The 25216-nt window shown below is 44.5% G+C and overlaps 1 protein-coding gene across 4 annotated transcripts in view; it reads left to right on the top strand.

Annotated features, from left to right (window-relative positions):
* Nucleotides 1–25216, top strand: part of macrod2 (mono-ADP ribosylhydrolase 2) — a 444340-nt gene that overhangs the window by 282647 nt on the left and 136477 nt on the right. For all 4 annotated transcript variants that reach the window (XM_080848946.1, XM_080848947.1, XM_080848948.1 and 1 more), the window contains exon 6: nt 18968–19089. In XM_080848946.1, coding sequence (XP_080705072.1) covers nt 18968–19089 — 122 coding nt within the window. The remainder of the gene's footprint in view (nt 1–18967; nt 19090–25216) is intronic.

Raw genomic sequence — 25216 nt, 5'->3', positions numbered from 1 at the left:
ACAGGTTTTTTTTTCTATTTGGGAGCAGCTACATTGGGGTGGGGGGGTGGGGTGGCAGTAGTTTGTTTTGATTAGCGGCGTAATTAAAGTGGAATGACGGTAAATGAAGGAGTAATTTGAGTGACAATCTCACGGTGATTGGAGTTGATAAGTTGACTGTAGGCCCAGTGGAGCGTGTCACCCGGGCAGTGTCATTCCCTTCCTCGCCAAATGTGCATGTCACATCTGCACCCCCACATCCATGACATTGACAGTATCAGGGGCCAAGATGACAGGGGAATGGCTTGCTTTTTCCCCCCTTGTTAATCGGCTGATTGCTGGTGTCATACAGCATGACGGTGGACTCTTCTCAAGGTTCCAAGGAGGGCGGACGTGTCAAAGCCAGTCATTTGTCTGGCTCCGAGGCCAGGGAGGCGAAAGCGTCTATTTACATTTCCGGATCCATATCTAGCTGATTGATGCCATTTAACTGGTCACTGGTGCATACTTCCATCCAGTAACTGCTCATATATTTTCAATTTGCATTTGAGTTTGATTTATAACTACTATTGTACCTCTAGTACAATAACCAACTGATAAAATGCTAAAGAACCAAACTCCGTCCTTGTTTGGCAGAGGACACAGTGGAACCCATTTGAAACTCTTCAGTCGTTTCATCAACTCTAAATAAAAAAAAACTTGGGAGTCCTGAGGTTGGCAGACCCCTCCGACAGTGGCGGGAACTTTCACACAAACATAATAAAGTTTAATGAGAGATTTTATGCCAGTTCTGATATACTACCCAATTCATCGTTTGGTGGATAATATGCAGGGTCCACCTACTCATCTTATCATGTTGGGGGAGTGTTTTTAATATAGTCACCGCTCTTAAAAAAAAGGTGCAAGAGTCATTGTCCCTTTCCGTGACTTTCATTGAACTTGGTTTTATGACCTGACTGTACAAGGAGGCAGGTGTTTGACGCAACCTTATTTCTCAGTCATTCCCTCGGAAGGCAGGAGCCAAATCATTCTCTTACTGAACGTAAAACAGGTTCAGGTAGATAAGTCAGAGAGCCAGAGCCACCCCACCTTTAAGACAGATTTAGGAACATGGCTGCCTCTGAGATGGAGGAAAAGAGAGAGCAGTTCCTGACAGCAGCTTCCTTGCATTCGTGCCGTTAGTTAATCAAACGGAGACTTAAATGTGTCATTGTAATTGCTGCTATTAGTTTAATTTTGCCAACGTGCGACACATGTTTGTGGAATAAGTGCGTGCTTAATCTTTCTTACCCGTTGTATATTTCTCCATCACACCCATGCAGATTCCTGCAATCTTAATTGAAATGGCTTATAATTGGCGTGGTGAAAAGGCCACTCTCCCCCCATCACTCACTGCACAGCTGTGCTTCTGGTGCTGTGATGTCTCTGTGAGGTTTGCCAAGACATCTCTGCCTTCACAAAGGCCATCGCCAATGCCCAGAGCATTTTTCAGTAAATGCTGAAGCATTACGAACGGCTGCCAATGCCCAGAGCATTTTTCAGTAAATGGTGAGGTATTACGAAGAGCTGGTAATAATTTCACCATTGCTTGACTGTCTGCTAAAAGGGGTCAGTTCCCATTTCTTGCCTTGAGTCCCACCTTGATCCTGCTGTTGCTAATGACAGTGTCACTTTCTCACTGACATGCAGCAACCAAACCAAACCAAGCCTCAGCTCGGAGAGATCAAACCAACAGCAGAAATGCACACACTGTGTCATAAGCCCAGGTTTGTGTGACAATTCAAATGTGTCTTTGCATGGAGTCCAGGTTGCACACGTGTTGAATTTAAAGTGAAGTGAAAATGAACGCTACAGGCCTGAGAGGGGCCCATTTTCCATCTGCACCTGATGGCTGAGGAGCGGGTTTCCGCCGCCTTGGCTCCCAATGCCCGGAAAAGAAGCGGCTGCTGATCGCTCACACAGCTGAGATACCCCACCTGCCGCTCCCACTCCCGCTCCGTAGGCTTCAACGCCAGCAGACGTGTCGGGGCGGCGAAAATGAATCGGAAAACCGTCCGACGGAGGAAAGGCGAAAATGAGCGAGACGATAAGAGAAGGGGACTCTGCAGGTGAGGCGTGGTGGTGACACCCCCCTCAGCTTTGCACTGGAAGCTGCAAAAGAGAAGCGGGAGGAAGTGGAAAAACATTGCAGGATTGAGGTAAACAGCACCGTGAGAGCAGGTGTCTGCCGAGTCTATTTTCACACTCACTGCCGAGCCTGGAAAAAGGAAACACCAGTCTTATCTCTGGCAGTTCATACAATGTTTGTATTCTTTTTTTTTTTGTCATTTCTCAACACTGTTCTGTCATGCGGTACAGAGCAGAGGTGTGTGTAACTCTTTATTTCTTTGGCTGCGATGATTGTAACTTGAGAGGACAGCTGTCAGATCAAGGAGTTGGACTGATTGGCCTTGATTGTTCCCGGAATTGGAGAGTGAAGCAGATAAAATCCTGGCAATTAGGAAGACGCCCGGTTTTCTTCTCACCTCACCCCTCCTTATCTCATCTCTTCACATGTCACCTTGAGTGGACATCAACTGTCCACACTTTTTATTTTTTTGGGTTCCTCAATAACAGATACAGATGACCTTTAATCAGTTATCGCCGTGCGGCACATTTCAGTGCAGTTGTGGGATCTGATCGGTATCAGTGTCTTGTTCGCAGCTGTATTTGGGTAGTTGTTAATGTGCTGGCAGCGAACGGGAGGAAATGGGAAAAACGTGTTGGTTCTGGACGGGCATGTATTATTTAACTGTGGATGAGCACTCCCCATCGAGGCCCGTGCTCCCACAGCCCAGAGCTTACTCCACGCTTACTTTGGGCTGCTCAAGAAAGAAAAGATAGACTGAATGAATCCCCTGCTATTTGTATCTTTCTTAATGAGGTGTGTGTGTGTGTGTGTGTGTGTGTGTGTGTGTGTGTGTGTGTGTGTTTGTGTGTGTGTGTGTATGTGTAGTGTGCGTGTGTGGGTGTGTGTGGTGTGTGTGTGTGTGTGTGTGTGTGTGTGTGTGTGTGTGTGTGTGTGTGTGTGTGTGTGTGTGTGTGTGTTTGTGTGTGCGTTTGTGGGTGGGTGTGTGTGGTGTGCTGCATATGTGTGGTTGACTAAGCCTGCAGATGGGCTGGTATGTGTCTGTCTCTGTGCCTGTGTATGTGTGTGTGTGTGTGTGTGTGTGTGAGCCTCAGATGTTATCATGTTGCACCAGAGGGATGTGTTTTGATATGTTTGGCACATGCTCACTTTAATCTCCACTTTCATCCCTCTGATTAGCTCTAGTCTGCGTTAATGCTCCTGACTGCTTCATAAATATATTATAAACATGTTATTAGGACTTAATTAGACAATGCTAGCATATGGTAGAGATCTACTGTGGTAAAGTGTCTAGAGATCATTATGTGAAGTCTTCACCAAATTAAAGGGAACATTATTATCATTACTGTATTTGTCATCTCTGTAGAAATATTGTCCATGTTTTCATTTTGGTAAGACAGCTTATGGATTATATCGTACCTTAACTAATACTTTACAGTACTATGCTATACTGTACTTAACATGAATGAATCTTATGGTATAGGATCATGTTTTGCAAAATATGGTTTTGAGAAAAAGTGTATCTCTTTAAACCTTTGTAAATCTTCATATCAGGTCCTAATTCATATCCTCATTTTCCAGCATTGATAACCAAGGCTATACATGTGACTTGAGTATTCTGTCATATGAAGGTGATGCGTATGGAAATTATTGCATTCAACATTAGTGAGGATATATGACAGATGACAGATTGTCAATTGTTGACGTGACAAAAGAAATGCAAATTGTGGGAACAGTGATTTTACAGACAGAGAGACTCTTCTCATAAAATCCATAGCATAAATGTATATATAATATGACATGAATTGACTTGCTTGGTGAATTTGCATCCTTCATTTGCATGCATTCATTATACCATTTGGTGCTAAAAAGCCTGGTACATGCATCGCACTTTTGCACACAGATGTGTCACAAACTCTTACTGAATCTCTTCATGGTGCACATAATAAGGCTGTTACTTCCCCTGCTTTTAGAAATATTTGTATTCAATTAGTTAAATGAATGAATATGGTGGATTATTCATTAGAAATGTGACAATCCATTAACTGTGCTGTGTAAATGATGGAAATTCTAATGATGCTGTGGGGGCGGGTGTGTGTATGTGTTCCATTGCTGACCATGACAGTGGTTGTAAAGGACGTGGAAAGGGCTGTCTCTCTCAGAGGAAGGCTGGTGCTTTTCATGGAGAGGGGGAGTTGTGTGAGCCTGTCTGGTGTCTGTAGGCTGTAGGTGAGCGGCTCCCTGCTCAGTAGAGGTGCAGCATTTCTCTGTGTCGGCAGTGTCTCCCTGTGGACACTCTGTTCAGTGCCATTTCAGCAGCCGCCATCTGACCACAGCCACACACAGGGAGGGAGGGAGGGAGGGAGGGAGAGAGAGAGGGAGAGACAAGGGGCTGGGGTACTCCACTTTCTTCACATCTATGTGTGTGTGTGCGTGTGTGTGTTTGAGTGTGTGTGTGTGTGTTTGTGTGTGTTTGTTTGAGTATGTGAGTGTAAGCGTGTGTGTGTGTGTGTGAGTGTAAGTATATGTGTTTGTATGAAAGTGAGAGTGTTGGGTATATATGTATGTATCTCTCCAGATATAGCATCCCTGTTTGTTAATGAGATTGACTATGTGTGAGTATGTATATGTTTCTGGTAGAGAGAGTGGGAGTGCATATGTTCACACATATGTTTGTGCATGCTGGCACATGTGGGTGTGTGTATGCATCTATAAAGAACTTGATTAGTCCTTCCCTGTTTGTTTCTTTAAGAAAACAAAACCATGCAAAACCATGAGTCAGCCAAGGTCCCTGTGAGAAGTGACAGCTGAAGTGTGTGTCGAGCGGGTGGAAGTGCCGGTGGTGTTGAGGTTTTTCAGCCCTCGCGTCTCAGACGGGCCGCCAGCTTACAGGAGCAGACAGCTGCTTTGTTTTCCCACATTAGCTGCTGCTCCGGCGGGAGCCCTGATGCCAAATCAGCCTCGGCCCTGACTAATCCCCCACACAGACGAGCCCTTGTCCACGCCTGTTTATTTATGATAATGCTGCAGCGCACTTACAAGGACAGAGGCAAAGGAGCTATAATATGCAACAAAGTCATATTTCAGCAATCAGAGCTTGTGCACAGACTCTCAGGGCTGAGTTGTGAAAATATATGTGTGTGTGTGTGTGTGTGTGTGTGTGTGTGTGTGTACTACAATATGAATTAAACCAATTGGAACACAAGTTTGAATTTATTTCACCTTAACCATTAGTGATGACAAAAGCTTCACTTTGATTGCTCACAATCCAATGTTTAAGATCAGAGGAGATCTTAAAAGCTCAGCATAACTGTGATGAGTCAATTTTATTAATGAATTAATGCAAACACGTGAGGCAGCTTTTACATGACGTAAATGATTATGAAATCATTGAAGGTTAGCAATTTCTATGGCTAGTTTCTAATTGTATGAATATCCATAAAAGGCTGTATAAAACCATCGATTGCATCGATTGCATTGCAATAGCTAATTGATAATAATAGACTAGTTAAGAGGTGGATAGGAAGTTGCAGGGGCATTTCTCCCTCTCTTAAATGTGCCCTTTCATGACGACTATAGAATAGTGTTGCCCCTCTGCTCTGCTGCTGAGCTATAGCCTAACGAAACGGTCCCTTGTCACAGCTAGCCTCTCTTCTGCGTGGCACGCTACAGCTGAAAGGTTCACTAATGTTGGGATGTATAAGCAAAGTAACAGGATGCCTAACCAATTCAACGTATGATTTGCTATGCGAGGTTGGTCTGTAGAGGTAGTCGTCATGGTTTAAGTTCATAAACAAGTGGGTTACTATCACACACACGTTGAGAGTAGATAACTCCATGTGGCTAGCTAGTTTCTGTCACATCAATAAGAGGTAGTAGCCTAACATTAGCCGGTGTCCCAAGTTACTTAACAGATAAGTTAGCATGGTGACTAAGACTATGATGTATGTTACAGCCTAAGATGCTAGCTACTTTGGCTAAAGAGTTGCCTGTTGTTTGCTATAGATGACTGTATAGACTTGTAAGATCAGTGTCCATCACTGCTTGTTTATTTCGGACATTTTGGCTCTTCACGGTCATGAAAATACAACTTCCTGTGGGCCACAGGATATGTAAGTTTATCCGTGCCTCGGACCTCCTGTTTAAAAAAATAAAAAAGCTGCCTTTGAGAGCACTTTCTACATCTGTTTTTTTGATGTAATATGAAGCGTTTCAGCTGGACCCTTGCGTTGGGCTGGAGTTAAAATACTCATGCCAGCCGTCGTCTGATCTCACCTTATCATCGCCTCTGATGTGGATCTGTTACACCAGCGGCCATCTGGACACACACAGCTCACACACCTCGGGCTGTGAGAAACCCGCACAAGAATGTCACACACCAAGGGGCACGGAGAAAGAGAGAGAGAGAGAGAGAGAGAGAGAGAAAGAGAGAAAGGGAAAGAGAGACATAGTGAGGGGATGGTTCACCATAACTGGAGATATCTGTGCTTAATTTTGCACATCCCAAACACAATGTGAGTGTGAATTTTGCGTGTAATGTTGTTTCTACATGGAGGTGGGAGAAAGAGGCACGATAAGATCCTCTCTGAGGGCCGCTTATACTTCTGTGGGGGAGAGGAGGCCTGCTTAACATTTTGGTAGAGAGATGGAAATTAGGTGCAAATAGAAGTGTGTGTGTATGAGAGACAGCGAGAGTGTGTGTGTGTGTGTGTGTGTGTGTGTGTGTGTGGAGGTGAGGCTAGGCTCAGCATGTGAATAACTCAAAAGTGTGTGTTAAAAACGAACTTAATTCTGCAGCTTTAACAGGCCCTCCTCTAAACTTCTTGTGTCTGACCCAGTTAGGCATTTTCTCAGAACTGTTACTGATGCATCCTATTACTGTGTTTGCTAACACACACTTAACAAGCAAGCATGGAGAGAAGCAAATTACCAGTGTGATTCACAACATGGCTCAACTCCTGAAACATTTAGATTCTCACACATTCTTATGCACACTGCCGCAGTGCATTTCTGCCTTGTAATGGTTTTGACGACTCGCCCTGTCTTATGTCTGCAGTCATTTTGTTTGATATTACTTACTGTTATGAATATAGACAGCATCCAACAAATATTTCCATAATCATCAAAATAAAGAGGGTCCATGAGAGGTAGTTTAATGAACTATTCAGATTCAATAAATTAAATTACACTGTGCCAAACAGTGACTGTTACAACTAATTAAGTATGAAAAGCTAATACATAGGTTACGGTTTCAGTGCTTGATGCTGTAAGTCATGCACACAGTGGCTTCTTCCTCAGGATTTCAGTCGCACCAAGCTGTATTAATCACAGTGCATGAATAATCATTATGGCAACGATAATCCCTTTTAAAAGGACCAAAAATGTACGTATAACAACTGTATCCAAATTAAAGTCTCCAGCATTTCTGCAAATAAATGCTAGCATTTTGGGTCCAAAAAAGAGAGAGAAAAAAACTGCAAGCTTTATGCCTCAGTTGACTTGGGACTCGTCAGGAAGTGTCAATCACCATGACAACAGCATGCGTCCTCTGATATCGACAAGCCGACTCATGGAGTGCTCATTTAGTTTGTTAATCTAAGGCAACACACAGGCATGACGCGTGTGCGTGTGCGTGTGCGTGTGCGTGTGCGTGTGCGTGTGTGTGTGTGTGTGTTCATTAACACAGAAGGAGGGAGCCGGCCGGAGTGTGTATTTTGGGGAGGAGGCGTTGGAGGTGGCGTGTGTGTGTGTGTGTGTCTGTCTGTTTCCGGGCGTGTGTTTGTAGAGGCAGACGCGCAGGCGCTCGCTTCTCCCCTCCGGTCCCACCCTCTCTCTCGACAGGAAGGGGGTTGTTAAATATTGGCGGGCCGCTCCGCTGATAATGCTGAATTCCATTATCGCTCAGCCATAAAGGGAGTTCTAAAGGACCCCCCCCCTTTCTGTACTCTATGCTTCTGTTCCCCCTCCCATCATCCCTGCTTAAAAACGCTGACACCTAATTATGATATCCCCCTCTGGATGCAGCTATTTTTTACACTGGTGGCTTTACAACTGCCACAAAGACTCATGTCCTTATTTACTTGCTTGCCTCCCTTCTCTTTTAAATCAGGAACGGGTAATGACAAGCTAGATGTAGATCTACAGGCAGGTGAAGACAGAACAGTGGACGACAAGCACTTATTCGTCGTGCTAGCATGTATTTGTGTTCTCCATCCTTACAACTTCATAGCTTAGCCTCTGACTGAAGCCAGAGCACTGAATAAATGTTTGGTGGAAGTAGCTGTCAGAGTCAGTTTCACTTTAGAGCTGCGGTTCTTACACGTGAAGCTCCAAGACCTTTTTCAATAGCAAATGCTTATTTTTTCTGACTATGTCCCTCCCCCAGTGACTGGTTGCTAACCCTCTGTTATGTGCTTACCTGACAGCCTGACAGAGGCAAAAGATATTTGGAAAGAAAAGAGAGGAGAGGTGGAAAAGGGGCAGAACATCTCTATCAATTCCTCTTGGATTGCAGTGTAATGCAGAGAGGGGATTTTTTACAAGTCGTGGAAAACGCACTAAAGCACTGCTTTGTGATTGTCACAAGCCGGAATTGTGTTTCTGGTGTCACAGTGATTGACTGGCAATAATACACCGTCGTGTTCTGTGGAACAGCAGCAATCTATTTTAATGTACAACGACGTGAATTCAGACACCCTGTCAGGCCTGTTGCGCTCGGCTTTATTTCATCCATCCGTTTGATTTCTCACCGGTCTCCCTGCTCCCTTTCGGTCTGAGCGCTGCAGTCACTTCTGGCTTTGTTCAAATGCTCAACTCGCTGTGTCTGCCTTGTCCCTCTGTGTCTTACGTTGTTACCATTGACACTTTGTCACCTCACGGTGGAGTTTTTTTTTTTTTTTCAACAGTTAATATTTAGACAACATGTCAAATTCCCAGGTAATCTGTCTCAATGACGTGAGTAGTTTCATTATAGAAATCTATTGTGACTCCTACCTTCTTCAACCCTCTGTGTGTTGAAAAGAGAGGGTTCATATCTCTACCATCTATAAGGCAGCATATATGTTCGCAGCTCTGAGTGATGAGATCAGAGGGCCAGCCAGGCTCTTGTGGCTCTGCTGTCCCGCTCTCATCAGTAGGGATGTGTGAGGTCTGGAACCTCTTCAGGCCAGTTTGGTTTGGTATGTGCATGAGACAACCCCCTTCATGGTTCATGGCTTAGCTTTGGATTGCATCACAAACAGATCATCCAGTGGTGCATGTAGACATTATATGATGCCCATGTCCTTACGGAATAACTGAAATGCAGAAAATATTGTATGCCAGCCATGTTGGGCTATTTTGAAATTTATAAAACCATGACAGAGGTAGTCGATAAAACATGTCATTATTGTCATGTGTCAGCGTTGTGTTTTATTTATATTCTTTGCAGATGCTTTATAAGTAACCTCATGTATTTTTTACTTAATGCAACATTTGACCCATTTCACAGATCATTCACTCTGCGGTTATGCTCCAAGGCTCATGTATTGAAAGCAGAAGAGGTGTTGTCATAAGCAAAAGCCGAGGTACAAGTCATATTGCAAATTGAAGTCGTTACTCACTGTCACATATTTACTGGGTAGAGTTTGCAGGCCGTGTCCGCTTTAAGGCTCGGGTTTGATCCGTCCCAGAAGGCTACAGAGCTGTAACGCCCTTGGGTTCGCAAGAGGTGGGAGCAGGGGGGGGGGGGGGGGGGGGGGGGGGTTGTGACATGGTGTAAAATAGAAAAGGCCGGAGACAGTCAGGACAGGAAGGGGATGCATGGCTTTACTGGGTTGGCCTCTATTGCTGCACATCATCCCCTCGGCTCAGTGCTGTGAGAGTTTAATGACACACAACCACACCGCAGTGAGTGAGACGCCCCCACACTCTCCACTGTAGTACGTGTTTCAGATCCTTTTCTAGCAGTTTTCTGATCGAAACAATTCCTCTAATTAGTCTTCCCCTGGGCACAAGTTTGAGATAATGGAAGTTTTGAGTTGTTGGGATTGCTGCATTGATGCCTTTGGGAGGTCACATATGAAGGACCTGCCGTCTGTCGTTTTTTTTTTTTTTTTTAACGAGTAAGTGAATGCATGAGTGAGTGAAAAAGAGCAGTGGTTTTGATTGCTGCACAGTGTGATTGTGATTTATTGCTGTTTCCCCAGGGAGATGTGAATTTAGAAGTGTAAATGTGGCCGTGATTTTTAAAAACACTTACATGTTGATTGCCTTTGAGGAGTATGCTAATGAGAGCTTTTAAGATCCTCTATTATGGAGGCAGTTTTTTTCCCCATGTTATTACTATGAGCCTTGTTATGGACAATGGGGTACTTGCCCCAGTTAAATATGTAAACATGAACAAATGAGACAATGATAAATCAAGCAGCCGTAGTTTCTTTAAAAATTAGTTTGAGCATAACTTTAGGTCAGCTTTCACCTTAAGGGTCATGGCTTTTCTGGAAAAATGATTCATTCACTATTGCATGTATAATGTGGCATAGGTATGTCAGGATTTCAGACATGTGGAGCCTCATTGTATGGATGTAAGGAGAAACCAGAGAAGAAGACGGAGCCTCACAGACACGTGGCCGTATAGACTAGTTAAGGATTGTTGCTTTGACCTTGTCTGAAAACCTCAGTGGGTTAGCCACCGGGTTATTGGGTTTCACCTGTTCTTAAGTCTCAAGGAGTTCATGACCATAGGCCCTTCTGCGGATGAAAGATTAGCCCTGTCATACTCGCTGTTATTGGATGGTGTCATCTTCCTTGCCATGAATCAGAAGATCCACCATTACTGTTGGGGAGGGGGAGAAAAAAAGAAAGAAAAATAGCTTCTCCGGGTTCCAATGATCTCAGGTCAAGGAAGATTTAACAGAAGAGAATTAGTCTACCGTAGCCAGGCTAGAGTCTTATAGCGAACAAAGACACAGTCTAATTCTGCATACCCAGCTGGTTCCTTATAAAAGTAATGTGTGAACAATCTAGTCAGCAAGTTTGCATGCTTTTTTCCTGTTAACCCATCAAGAATGGTGACGGCTGACTTCACCCCGTAGCTTACATGGAAAGTCAATTCTGCCTGGGTTCCTTAATGGACTGTAAGTCATTATGTGCTTTGTTGATCTTTAAGTGCAAAGATAATTGCGGTGGGCAGCGTGAAAGCCATTTGATTACTGTCAGTTGGCTCCCATGAATTCTAATAGGTCTAATTGTACTGCCCCAATTCATCATCCAAGCATCACTTGCTTTCCGAATTAGCAGTGTATCATGATGAAGAAGGGGAGATGAAAACAGGTCAGCAATGGCGGACCTTACCTGAGGACGAGCTCCTCTACAAGAACAACAAGGTCAAATTAAAATCGCTTGACAGTATAGCCAGTGGCAGTCAAAGATTCAGTAGTGGAGCGTGCAGTAAAATGTGATGACAAGTGTGAGACACTAAAATAGTCTGAGTCACCTTATTTATGTTAGGAGAAGCAGTCGAAGAGCAGAGTGCATGATGGACCGATGAGGCAGAGGAGGAGCAGACTGCATAATGGGCCGACGTGGATGTTAGCCAGAAGTGGAGTAAATGGACTGTTGGTGGAGATTTACATTTAAAATGTGATTTAGTTGTGAATTAGGCCTAATCCCTGTCTGGGAAGCTGTCCCATCTGGGTTTAGCTTTCTTCGTCTGGCCATATTGGAGCCACGTTGTGGGTTAATGCACTGAGGGTAGTGCAGAAGATAGTCCCATGCTAGTCCTTTTTGGCATTTTAAATCGTATTTATTAATTTATTTCTCTAACTGAAATACTCCCTCTAATGATTATTGCACCTTCCCCTCCGTCTATCCCTCCTCTCCCTACTCTCTGGCATTCTTTCTGAACCACGAGTCATTTGCTTTCTCATCCTCCCTCCCTTCATAAATTAGTCCCACTGTAAGTTTTTCCTGAACTCTGTGCTCTTGAGACTCTGTCCTGTCTCACTCCAACAGGTTCTGTTTCACTCACAGGTCCTGTCTCACTGCAACAGGTTCTGTTTCACTCACAGGTCCTGTCTCACTGCAACCGGTCCTGTCTCCCTCACAGTGTCTCTCAGGTCTCCCTTCGGTCTGGCATTGCCTAGAATGTCGTCACAGGGAGGCTGTTTAAGACCGAGTGTAGTGGCATGAGCCAGAGAGTGCTGACTTGCACTGTTAGAGGCATCAGGAGTAGGTACGTTTTATACGAGAATCGGATTAAGTCTGAAGTTATTGCCCTGTAAAGGTCCTACAGAAGAATAGATATTAACTAGGTGGTCAGATGAGACTTATAAAAGAGTCAGACTTTGATTCCAAACTTTTTAAAACTTTTGTTCTTCTTATGTCCTATTCCTTATTCAGCATATCCTGGTTTGACTTGTCGCTTCTAAAAAAAGTGAGTGAGGGTAGAGGATTATTAAAATGTTATGTCACAATTTACAGGAGACATTCAAGCCTGCCAAAGTATGATTCATAAATAGCAATTATCCCCTAAATAATTTGTATTTTTGCCAAGTGAAGTCAGACTGCTTTAAAAAAAAAAGAAGAAGCAGCTTCCTTTGAAGTGTTTCCCCCGGTGCGGAGGGCTGCCTTCCCCTGGCCCGTCTGAGCTGTTCCCGAGCAGGCTGCCGAGGCGCTGTTTGAAGGTGACGTTTGATGTCCCTCCCAATCAATCCTGTATCAGCAGCGAGAGAAGCAGCTGGCGCACCTGCCCGACTCCACTCGACTCAACTCGGCTCGACTCCGCCCGTCAGCCTCAAAGCCGTATGGCGATGGAGAGATCCCTGGTGTTTGGGGTGGGGGTGGTTCTGTTGTGCCTTATGCAAGCTTGAAGGTGTCTCTCTGTGACCGTCAACCATCTCAGTCCCATGTTTGGGCGAAGTGTCATTACGCTTCTCGCACTGGTGGGTGCTCAGTCTCACCTCCCTACGGAGTGTCAAACTGCTGCGTCAAAATGAATATCATACATTATTATTGTTTGTCACAGTACAACTTCATACCCTAAACATTACTGCAGGAACAGCCCACTGCTAGAGTCACAATGGTGTCACAATGAGGATATGCTCCTGCACGAGCTGAAACGACGTGCTTGCAGCCAAGCTTGTTTAGCAAGTCGCTTGCAGTGCAAGGCCTTGAGTTTGTTTCCTGGGTAGCAAAACACAGTCAAAACAAATCCCTTTTCTGCTAGCTGCTTTGGATAAAAGCATCTGCCAAAATAAATAACAGTAAGTGTTAATGAAAACATGATGAAAGGAAAAGCTATGCTTCTTTAAGGTGTGAAAGTGACTTTGTTGTGGTGCTGTGTGCACTCCACTAATATGCATTTAAATTTCTTGAGGAATTTTTATTAGGAACCAATTTCATATTCACATAGGCTAATTGCTCAATATTAATTAAATATTTAGTGTTGATTGTAGAGTGTTTATGAATGCTGATACAGCGCAAGTCTGCTTTAGACGTCTTTACTTCTTACGCTGTCAGAGTCTAACCTACTGCAAGAGTGGGCTTGTGTTCTTAGTTCTGCCAGGTTCTGCAATGCATCTACAATTGTTTCCTGAACTCCTGAGCTGATGCCTTATTAAGGCACACTGTCCATCAGTAGGGGACCGCTTCCCAGGCCTTGAAGAGAGAGCTCCTTTTGTCTTACCTCAGCTCTCCTACACAGACGAATCCTGTTTTTTTTTTCTCAACGGCACACAAAGCTCATTCAGCTCCTCTTGTGATCATTGTGAATTAGTCAAAGTACACCGGTGCCATCAAAAGAAGAAGAAGAAAAAAAAGAGACACCAATTGCGAGGAGCATATGTTGGGGGGACAAAAAGATGGCTGTAATCAAGAGTGCGTCCATGTAACCTCCGCAGATCCTCTCGGTTACGTAAGTGCCCTCGACTCCCTCTCAGCCTGAGGTGATTGTGTGCATTATGCTGGCTGATTGAGCTGAGGTGCCACACCAGACTCACATCTCTTGCTTTATTACTCAATCCACCTAGCCTCCATTATGTACCATTCTTGCCAAAAGAGGACATGCTTCGCTGCTCGCACTTGAGATGTAACAAGATGTCATAAAGTGCTCTCGTCAGTGTGGCGCAGTATTTTTAGCCAAGCAGACTCTGTTTTTTGTGAGCCTGTGACAGTAATTTGGTGCTGATTCGGTACCTCACACTGTGTCCTTTGTTTTGTTTTTTCACTGTTCAGTGCAAAGTTATTTATTAAATCATTTTGAGAGTTTTTTATGCAGAAATGAAAGCAAATGAAATGCCTCTATCCAAAGGATATAAATGCATCAAGTAAGGAGCCTGCCTCTTTTACACAACAGACTTGGGCAAACAGGGTTCATTTGCATGATTAAACCCTAGCAAATGTTGCACACATTTGCAACAATGCAAACACCTTTTTTTTTTTTTTTTTTAAGAAAACATCACAATAGTATCTTAATGTTAAGGGCAACCCTTTGTGTTGCCAGTGCAAGTGATAAAAATATAAAGTAGGGAGATTTCTTTTCCTAAGGCATAATATTTTTTGGCATTCTCCGCGTCTTCCATGCTAGATCATCCATATTTAACGACTGCTCTGAGATTGCAGCACATGCCTGACAGGTTTCCTTGGGATGGAGCCCATAAGCATCCCAATGGGGAAAACATATCTACAAACAAGCCGTGCAGGAACCGCCATCACAGCATGCTTCATTGGAATTAATGTCTCGCCAGTGGCCTGTTTGAGTTAAGAGCTACGGCAGAGGGTGAATCGATCCCAGTGTGCCTCCATTTTGTGCCTGGCTGACACGTGTGTCGATGGCTGCCGCAATGCTGGTTAATTTGGCTACTGTATATCATTAGGGGGTGACTTATGTGACCCCCTGGCTCCCCATTTCCCCATGCGTGCAAACCACTGTATATTAGTTAGGAAGACTTGGAAAACCAATTGTCGGGAACCTCATGAAGCCTGGGCGTGATGGCCAACACGTGTGCAACCCGGGGGCGGTGTGCGTGCTGCAGAGGGGCCAGCGCCTATGCCTGCCCCTGCTGTGACCCCGCAGCTGGAAACATAGACTGATGTTCACATGTGCACAGCCCCGCCTATGGCTGCTAGTGCTATCGATCCGTCTGCATGGTTGATTACTTCGCTTCAGGACGAGACGGTGGACAATTTAGGCCGGCTCCAGCTGTTTACAGGATACAGTTTACCGCTCGCTGCGATTGCGGTATCACTTAGACTTGACCTCGATGATCCACCCCTCTCAGTGGGGGCAGGGTAGGACCCCTGTGTGTCTGCGATTCACTTGACCACTGAAAGACCAGAACACTGAGGGCCAGACATGGGGGATGGGGCTGGAGGTGACTTTGGCGAGGCCCAAAAATGGGAGAGAGCAGACTGTGACCGTCTGTAATTACACTACATCATGCTCGTGAAATGGTCAATAGTTACAGCCTAATTAACATAATTTAATATCGCCGCTCAGGCGGAATGCAAGCAGCGGCAATTACGCGCACAATTATGAAGGATCTTAAATGAAATCACATTTAAAAGTTAACCCTGAGATTGAAAGGGCAGGCTTAACGTTGAGCCTGAGTGCCCCCACCTCTGCGTTCTCGCCACCACCTCACCGGCACCCCAAGCCCCCCCAAAGCGATGTGGAGCCGTCTGTCTGTGCGGTGAGATTCCGCAGACGTCTGCTACCGTCAGTCATCATTAGCCCTCTATAAAGAATGCAGGCTATCTGGATGAGTCGCATAGTTGAACTCAGCTTTGCTGTTGCTGACCCACTTGCTCAGCAGTTGCTAATTGACTGCATATGTACCCAGATCAGCTGGGTGAGATGCTAGACAGATGATGCTTTTCATTGTGTCAGCAACTAGGGGCTAGATATCCTTCAAGCTTTGTAAAAACAAGCCAGATGCCTTGTGGGTTAATGCCATGTGATTCATACTTACCTTCACACTCTTATTTAGTACACTCTTCTGTTTTGTCACCGGTAGGTGGATGTTATGTATGCATTGAAAACTAGCAAATTGTCATATGTAGCCATCACTTTATCCACGAACCGAACCAGGTTTGGTTTTAGATTACCATTTATTCATTCAGATGGAAAATGGTTGTATTTTGTGTACTTGCCTCCGAGCTTGTTCCAAAGTCATGCATGGCTATTATAAATGGTGTCTCTTTTCTTTTTGGTATACAACCGTTGTTTTATCATCATCATGCATTTGTTGAATGATTTATGCTATTTTGTTGGATGGATTTGCATGTATTTATACAAAATCATTTATTTACATAACATGAGATTTCTGTTCTAAAGTTATAAAAACTGTGAATCGCCTTTCATTTCCAAAGGGCTTTGTTCGGGTCCTCTATTTTTTGAAGGGCAAGGCATTTTCCAGAGAAAATCTGCATAAGTTTGCCCCAACTTCCCAAGCTCCTGCTTCTTTTCCAGGCCACTGTGTTACACCCCGGTAATTACGATGTAAATAATGCCTTGAGAGATGTGGAAAGGGAGGAAGCTCGGCCTGGGTACAAGTCTTGCTCCTTGTGTGATGAGCAAAGAGCAGGGCTTTGCCTCCTCATCAATTCACCAGCGGCCTAGTCTACCACTTTGGGCAGACGCTAATTGGCATGTCGCTGCTGTGGCCGTGTGGCCTTACATTAATTACATATGAAAAAACAACTGGACTGGGCTTTGTTACACAAGGATCATACTCGGCTGTTCCAGCTGCTCTGGGCTGGGCCACGATACCTCACTGTGGCTTATTGCCATTAGTGTCCAACATCAGCAGAGCGGAGAACACACAGGGCCTGCATGCCTGCCTAGGAAAGTTGCTGTGTTAAGCACCATTTGTATCACAAAAAAACACTGCGCAGAACACTGGTGAAGATTAGATCTGAACATATTGCCTTCACTTTGTGCCTGTACATTTCTCCGCAGCTGAATGCATAGCATAAAATGGTCCTAAGTGCATCAGCAGATTTCCGGGAGATTCCTGTGTAGAATCATGAACACTAGAGTTTGAGGGCAGACATTAGGGCGACACAATGCACGGCAGAACATTTCTGCTGGATTTTAAATGAGAAGTGCTACAGGAAATAAGACAATCAAGTCTTCCCATTGTCACTGCAGCCTCTGAATTTGCTGAATGCATTTTTAACAGAGTTTAACATTTGAATCGGCATAACTGGTTATTTGATGAAAGAAATTCCAAATTAATGAGTCGTGGCTTATCTATCTTTAATAGGGCATGAAGTGAGATTCATGGCTATGAAGCAATAAGGTTATTGAAGGAATTATAATGACATGTGTGAAATATTTATAAATGTTATTTATGTTTTTCAGAAGAAACAACACATCCTTCATCTTGTATTGCAATTGCTTACTTGTGTGTGTGTGTCTGTGTGTGTGTGTGTGTGTGTGTGTGTTTGTGTGTGTGCGTGCGGATGCTGGTGTGTGTCACATAAGCTATTGTATTCATGCCATTGTGGTTGACTCTGAAACCCATCTTGTCGCTTGTGAACTGAAATGAAATGTGGGGAGAACACATTAATAATTGAGAAAGCTTTTATTCCTTAATAAGCAGATCTTTCTGTTTTCCCCTTACCAACCCCCCCACCTTCTCTCTTTCTCTCTCTCTCTCTCGCTCTCTCTCTCTCTCTTTCTCTCTCTTACTCTTTCTCTCTCTCGCTCTCAACATGTCCTATTTGCCTGTGTCTAGTCAGATGCTAAATCACTGAGAGAGACAAATAGGGATGTTGTAGGACACAATGTTGGGACAGTGTGACTGAGAGCATTCCAGTTGCAAGTGTGCATACACATTTGTGTGTGTGCACACGTGGGCTTGAATTTGTGTGTGTGTGTGTGTGCGTGTGTGTCTATGTGTTTGCGTTTGCGTGTGTGTGTGTGTGTGTGTGTGTGTGTGTGTGTGTGTGTGTGTGTGTGTGTGTGTGTGCGTGTGCGTGTGCGTTTGCGTGTGCGTGCGTGTGTGTGTGTGTGCGTGCATGTGTGCGTGTGTGTGCGTGAGAGGGCCCTGACGTGGCTGTACGGCTTTAGAGGGTCAGAGGTGTTGACTGAACAGCCCTGTTTATTATTGTTACATAGCCCCCTCAGCCCTGTAAGGAGGCCTCAAGGAGACTAGCAGAAAGGACGCATTATTTCTTTGTCAAATCAGTGCTTACCTTCGTCTTATTTTCCTGTCATCACTATCATGATTCAGTTAAAGCACAGTACATTCCTCTGTCTGGCCGAGTCCGACAAGGATAAATGTGATTGACAGCCACACACATTGCTGTGCACAAAGAGAGCAAGGCCAAGAAGAGATAGGGATATTTCAATAGATAGGATAAAAGAGGCATGTAATTGATTTTCTATCTGCTCCGCCATTTCATTAACTGAATAAATGTGCTCATTTTGGGCACTGGGGTTGTTCAGAATGTCCCCATCCTCCCATTGTGAAGACAAACGGAATTATTGTTTTTCACGGTAATATTTCTTGAATATGAGAAGAGAAGCCTCACAATCCTCAGAGATTAACTGGTTTCTAGGCCAGTAGTACACTATCTTCAACCTATACAAATCCTGTAGAGTGATTTAACAATGTCTTTCAATGGACACCAAGGAATGGAAAAACTACAATAGACTATTAACAGTGTTGTGCCCCCTGCAGTTTTAAAATGCCTTTGCCAGTCCGTCTGCATTTCTCCCAATACTCTTAGAGCTGTCTGGAACTCTTCTCAACAGTTTCATTCTTCTGTTCCTCTGTTCTTAACAGTTTAGTCTGTATTTATACATGCTCTGCAATGTAAATGGTGTACATTTTAGCAACTAATAACTCTGGTATGTGCTTTGTTCTCTGACAGATGTGATCCACACAGTGGGACCCATAGCCAGAGGACTTGTGGGCTCTTCCCAGAGAGAGGACCTTGAGGCCTGCTACAAAAACTCTCTGCAGCTGGTCAAGGAGAATGGCTTGCGCTCTGTGGTGAGTGTGTTTTTCCCTAGTTTGACATTTTAGTCTTTTCCTTGTTTCTCTCCCTCTCTCAGTGTGTCATTTTGATCTTCAACCTTGATTCCCCCTGCTCTCAAATAATGTGGAAATGAAGAATATGATTCCCTATTCAAGGCAGCAGTCAGCCTTCACCATCAGACAAAGAAATGAATAATATTTTGCAGGACATCAACAATGCAGATATTTATCGTGTTCCAGCTTGGTTCTGTCAAGTATAAAATTTGTATTAATTTTGCAAAAAAAATATACAATATATTTTGCTAGTTTGATCACAATTTTGCAGACACAGAAAGTAGACACTCAGAAGTACCAATTCCGAGTACATCTGTTTTTAGAGAAGAGAAGCAATATGAATGTTGTCTTTCCAAAACCTTCTTATTTTGACTGCTGCTGTCTCTTCTGCTTTTCTAATTGAGGGAAAGATGCTGAGATGATAAACAAAACTTCAGAAAAGTGTGTGGGTTTGATGGAACTGGAACTGAATCTGGTAAAATATGATTGTTTTGTAAGAATCAGGCAAAGTTCACCTCTCCTCCCCCAACATATTTGAGTTGATGGCTTGATGATTAGTATGAAAATGCAGAAGCTGGGGACAGATGCCATCATTGTTAGGCACAGCTGCCATATCTCTTCCATTTCAGGCAGGGACGTCGCATAATGACTCAAGTTTGTCGGCCAAATAGGCCTCAAAAAACTTGTCCGTCATTGAAATGCCCTCATTTGCTAAGAGGGAGATTATTCTGCAAATGTCACCTGTGTCCAGAGCGTTCCTCCACACTGGAGACGAGTAGAGACAGCCAGAGTAGAGACAGCCAGAGCAGAGCTGAACAGAGCGCATCAGAGCACGGAGGGAGCCTTAATGAAGCTGGCCGGAGACCAGGAGCTTTGGCCGAGACAGCCGTGATGGCGCTCTCCTCCAGCTGCTGGCCCTCTCCTGCGCTCTCCCCACCATCTGGTCCACATGAGTTATGAATCTGCTTTATTCTGCAGCGGCAGCCGCCGCCGCCGCGGCCACAGGGAGTCAAATAGATTGAGCTCCGTTCAGAAAAGGAGGATAGGGAGGGGGGTGGGATGACAATCCTTAGCTCTCATAGTTCACCCGATAGCATGGAGCAGGGGATTATCAACAGTCAGGGCTGAGGAGTGTGTGTGTGTGTGTGTGTGTGTGTGTGTGTGTGTGTCAAAGGGACGCGTGCCTGACCTGGTCGTCTGACGGAGCTGGCTGGTCTTAGGGTGATGTTCTACTGCCCAGTTTACATTACAGTGCTGAACCAGCTCACTAATTTGCAGTGAGAACACGTGTGGGATTAGAGTAGGGTGGGGTGGGGGTTAGGGTTGGAATGTGATCCAGGAGAAAAGCACATAGTGGCCTGCCTGAGTAAGGCTTTAGCCAAAAAACAGAGTCCCAGGACTCTGGTCGGTAACAGAGGGGTTATTAGTGTTTTTGGGCCGCGGGGCACGTGCTGAAGAATAACGCTGGCTCCCTGACGTAGGACCTCATTAGGCCAGGGTGGGCTGTCTCAGAAAAAAGGAGCTTGGTCCTACCTTTGTTTTTCTTCCTTCTCCCTCTGCTCCACTCGCGGATGCCGGACTTTTGTTTCGGGCACATTCCAGAGATTTATTTCGTTTCCCGCCCTCATTTATTTATTCAATAATTCATATATTTATGAAAAACACGGCTCTGTTTTCACTCTGAGCCAGGCCCCGGTTCTGTAGGAAGTATTTTGACAGCTGCTGTGGATTGAGACGGCCCTGTGAAAACAACGGGAGCTCTGTGATTGGCCAGCCGGCCACCTGCAGGACAAGTTGCTGTGTCACCCCCGGCCCCAGCACCTTTGGACTCCCCACCTCACTCTAATAGTGCGGGCAGTAGAAGTAGAAGAAGAGGATCTGAGATAGACGCTCATGTGTGGTAGAGTGGAGCATCTCCCCTCCCCACCCCTCTTCTACTCTCCCCTTCCTTCCCTACCCGGCGAGGGCGCAGTGCTGGGAGTCTGGATGGTGGGTCCCAGGCTCTCAGCTGCCAGCTTACTGCTAAGCTCATTGGGAGGCAACGGGTAGACGAGGAGAGCTGAGGGGCTCCTAGTCAGTGAGGCATGCTGGGAAGGTAGGGGGCTGAGGGCTGCTGCTTTTGGAAACACTAGAGGGATGACTCCCTATTGGGGATTCCAGAGCATTACAAAGGGATCCGAGGAAAAAACAACACACATTGGGAAGAGAGTGAATGAGAGAGAGAGACAGCGTGAGAGAGTGAGAGAGAGAGAGAGAAGCAAAATAAACTTGCACATAAAAGATTGAAACAGGAGGAGCATGCTGCTTAATCCCTACACTTGAGGGCCCAAAGCAAGCCCTCAGGCTACGAGTGCCACAGACACGTGCTGTGCTGCACATTAACTGCCAAGCCTAATTCCCCACGATCGCTTCAAAGAGATAGTGACTTGCAAAAAAGTTTTTTTTTGTTGTCTGTTTTTTTCCATGAGTAGAGGAAATTCAATGCCTAATGCTCCTTTGAAACATTAAAAGCTGGAAACATTGCTTTTTCAATAGTAATTTTGTGTTCTGGTCTGTGTTTCTGCCTAGCGGTAGAGCAGAAAAATGCAATATATTTTTTCAGGGTAAAATTGTGGCCTTCATTTCCTCTAGGATTTACGCCAGCTCCTCTATGGTGCTTTTCCAATTTTGTGTGAGGGAGAAAGAGAAAGAATTGATAATGGTCCACCCACAGCCCCTTAAATAACCATAAATGACAAAAGGCGCAATGATCACAATGAATTACCTGTGGGCGAGATAAAAAGGCATTGCATTCGGTTCTTAGTTTTTTCCGTTGCCAAAGTATTCTCATGCAGATAGTGATGAATAATGTTGCGCTGGGATGCTAGCGCTGCATGCATTAGTTTAGTCTGTCAGCACCAGGCTCCACGGAAAATGTCTGGCTGAGATTCTGCATGAAGGATGGGCATCATATAAAAAATGACGAACTCCTCGAGCCAAGAAGCAACACGCTTAACCCCTGCAGATGCAGTTCAGCGCGCGGTGGAAGAGGAAATGTGTGTATGTGTGTGTGTGTTTGTGTGTGTGTGAGCGCAAACTCTTTGTCTCTGTCCAGTCTGTGCGTTTTGCCCGGCTCTATATTTAGCAGCCAGTGCCCTGCTTGGGCGTTTTTTGGAAAAGAGAAGATGATAAGATGTTATCTTCCCTCCTCTCCTCCATGGTACGTGTGTGTGTGTGTGTGTGTGTGTCTGTGTGTGTGTGTGTGTGTGTGTGTGTGTGTGTGTGTGTGTGTGTGTGTGTGTGTGTGTGTGGGTGTGTGTGTGTGTGGGTGTGGGTGTGTGTGTGTTTTTTTTGCCCAAGTGTACACACTTAATGTGTGTGTTACTGGGCCTGAGTGTGAATGTGACCTCTCCAGTTGGTAACTTGATGTGTGTGTGAGAGAGAGAAAGAGGCACGCCAAGTTTATTTATACAGCACATTTAATACACAGAGGTGACCAGGGAAGAGATAAACCATATAATTAAAGTAAAATGATTAAGTGAAAAACATAATTAAAAGAACTTACAAAGTACACAAAAATAGAATAAAACATAATTAAAAGAACATATAAGGTACATAAGAATAGAATAAAAGCATAACTAAAAGAACACATAAGGTACATTAAATAGAATAAAAACATTGTGTACACATGTGGTTTGTGTGAATGTATCTGTCAGTGTACAAAAGGACATATGGGTACATTGGTATGTGTGTGTGTGGGTTTGTGTGTATAAATGTGTGTATGAGTGTGTGCATGTGTGCTCAAGAGTATGTGTGTGTGTCCACTGAGAGCGGTCACGCTGCTCCACTCGAGCCCAGAGGAGACTCTGACTCTAGCCCTCCTCCTCCATCTCCTCCTCCTCTTCCTCCTCCTCTTCCTCCTCGTCCAGGCCAAGTGAGCAATCTGTCACAGCCCCCGAGGCTCAGCGGAGCAGCAAGTGACCGCAGCCCCTTTGCTGAGGACACCGCCACCGCTAACTGTGCTCCGGAACGCCAGCCAGGGGAATTGTGGGTACCGGGGGTTCGGAGAGGGACACACTGGCCATGTGCTTGCGATGCCACAAAACGTTCTCAGGCGTCCAGAGCTCAAGAACCCAAGGAACAGCAGGGCCACTGGTGATGACATGATGGAAAAATGACCTGAGAAGCTGCCGTTTTCACACCCTTCAGCAGACCTAGTATAGGGGCTTGTGACTTCAGCTGGGCAGATTCAGATTGAAAATGGATTGTGGCAATAATACTGTCTCTGCCTGGTCGATTGGCAGGGAGACCCACTCCACCAGACTGTCAATATTAGCTCGAGCCAGAACATAATAAATAGTCACATCTCAGTTCCTCTGATGTATAGAGCATGGCTGGATTCTTTTTTCTTTTTCTTTATCTTTTTTTTTGTTTTTTTGTTGAAAGGGCTGGATACAGTATGTTGGGAAACTCAATACTCTGTAGCCCCCCAGTCCATATAAGGCAGAGGAAATGAACAGAAGAAGGGTCTGAAAGCTGCAGATGACTTTAAACTCGGCCCTGGGGATATGCTGTCGAGAGGCACTGAAATCCTCTTTGGAAATTAAGCTTGGAAACTTTAGGTCTGTAAGTGAGCAGTTTGTAAAGGTTTGCTAATGGATGCTGTCTGTACAAAAATTGAGGTTAGATAGTATGAATAAAGTATGTTCTTGTTTGAAATGCAAGTAAAGGGTAGAACATTTGCAAAACTTCTCAAGTTGGAGTGCAGTTTGTGAGACTGCCTTGTTAGAATTAATTATGGTGCTGGCTTTAGCTCTGTCACCATAGGGACGTAGGCCCCTGAAGCCTGGACGATTCCTGGGGAAGTAATGGTAGTGAAGTCCCATATTCATGCCAGGCTGATCTAACTATCCCCTTAAACAAAACAAAAAAAATGCAGCCATCGAACAACAAGTCGTGCAAGTTCGAGGACACCACCATCTGGAAACTGTTCAGCTCTCTGAACCGATTCATCTCCACACTCACAACATGGCCTCTGCTGCTGACCTTGCACAAAGAGAAATAATTATGTTTACTCAAAACATCATTATCATCTTAAAATTTAAATTGATTTATTTTGGTTATTACTCACCGTTTGATGTCGCTTATTGAATTATGTGCCCTTGCTTTCGAAGCGAGTGCTTGGCCCTAAACTGCCTCTCGGGAAAAACTTTTGGCGAAACAAATGAGTACATGACAATGAAAATGCACGCTCTGTGGCTACGCCGGGAATCTGAAGTACCTCAGGCGGCTACGATCGCGGACTAATGGGCCCATGGGAAAAATGTGACCACAATGGACCCACAGTTTGGTGCTTTCCAAAACACTTCTATCATTAGGATATTTTTGGTGAACGTGCAGTGGGTTGGAGTTTTGGTTGCCAGCTGTCATTCTGTGCAGTGACAGAGCCAGAGGCCATATTTGTGGCCTTTCTCCCAGCTCCCAGGCAGAAACTGATGTGTCTTTCAGTCATAACACTAGCTTGCACTAGTTTTGAGAGGAAAACCACAAATTGCCTGTTGAAAAAATGCTGAAAGCCAACTGAATGAATGATGAATGATACTGTATGATAAGATTGAATATACAAGGGAATATCCTCCAATGTTTTTGTTGTGGTATGAGTTCCAAGCTGCTCTTGTAATTGGCATTCTTTGACTGCTAGCTCTGTGCCTTTTTTAGTTGTTGTTATTTTTAGGGAAATGCAGAACATAGAAGCCAGTTTTAACAGATGACCGTTGCCAGTTTAAAAAAAAAAAAAAATGTTTTACTTCAGAGCTTTGACTTAAAATTGACTTATAAATCACATGGAAAAATGTTTTAGATATAGTTGGGAATGTCATGTTATGATGAATATGGGAAATGAGTGACAAATGTCTTAGTTTATTGCCAGTGCTGTCCTGTGTGTTCCCTAGCTCAGGGCTGAAAAAGCTGATGAGATATCCCTCTTTATAAATGATGCATATTTTACTCTAAATTTGAGCAGGCTTAGTGTGTTTACCCAGTGTGTTTTTTTTTTTTTTTTTTATCTCAAATTGTTTTAGAATGCTAGAGGTTCCGTAAGACCTGTCAA

Source organism: Sprattus sprattus, assembly GCF_963457725.1.
Source record: "Sprattus sprattus genome assembly, chromosome: 12".
Taxonomy (NCBI): Eukaryota; Metazoa; Chordata; class Actinopteri; order Clupeiformes; family Clupeidae; genus Sprattus; species Sprattus sprattus.
The sequence above is the reverse complement of the archived record's forward strand: the minus strand, read 5'-3'. Positions and strand labels throughout refer to the sequence as shown.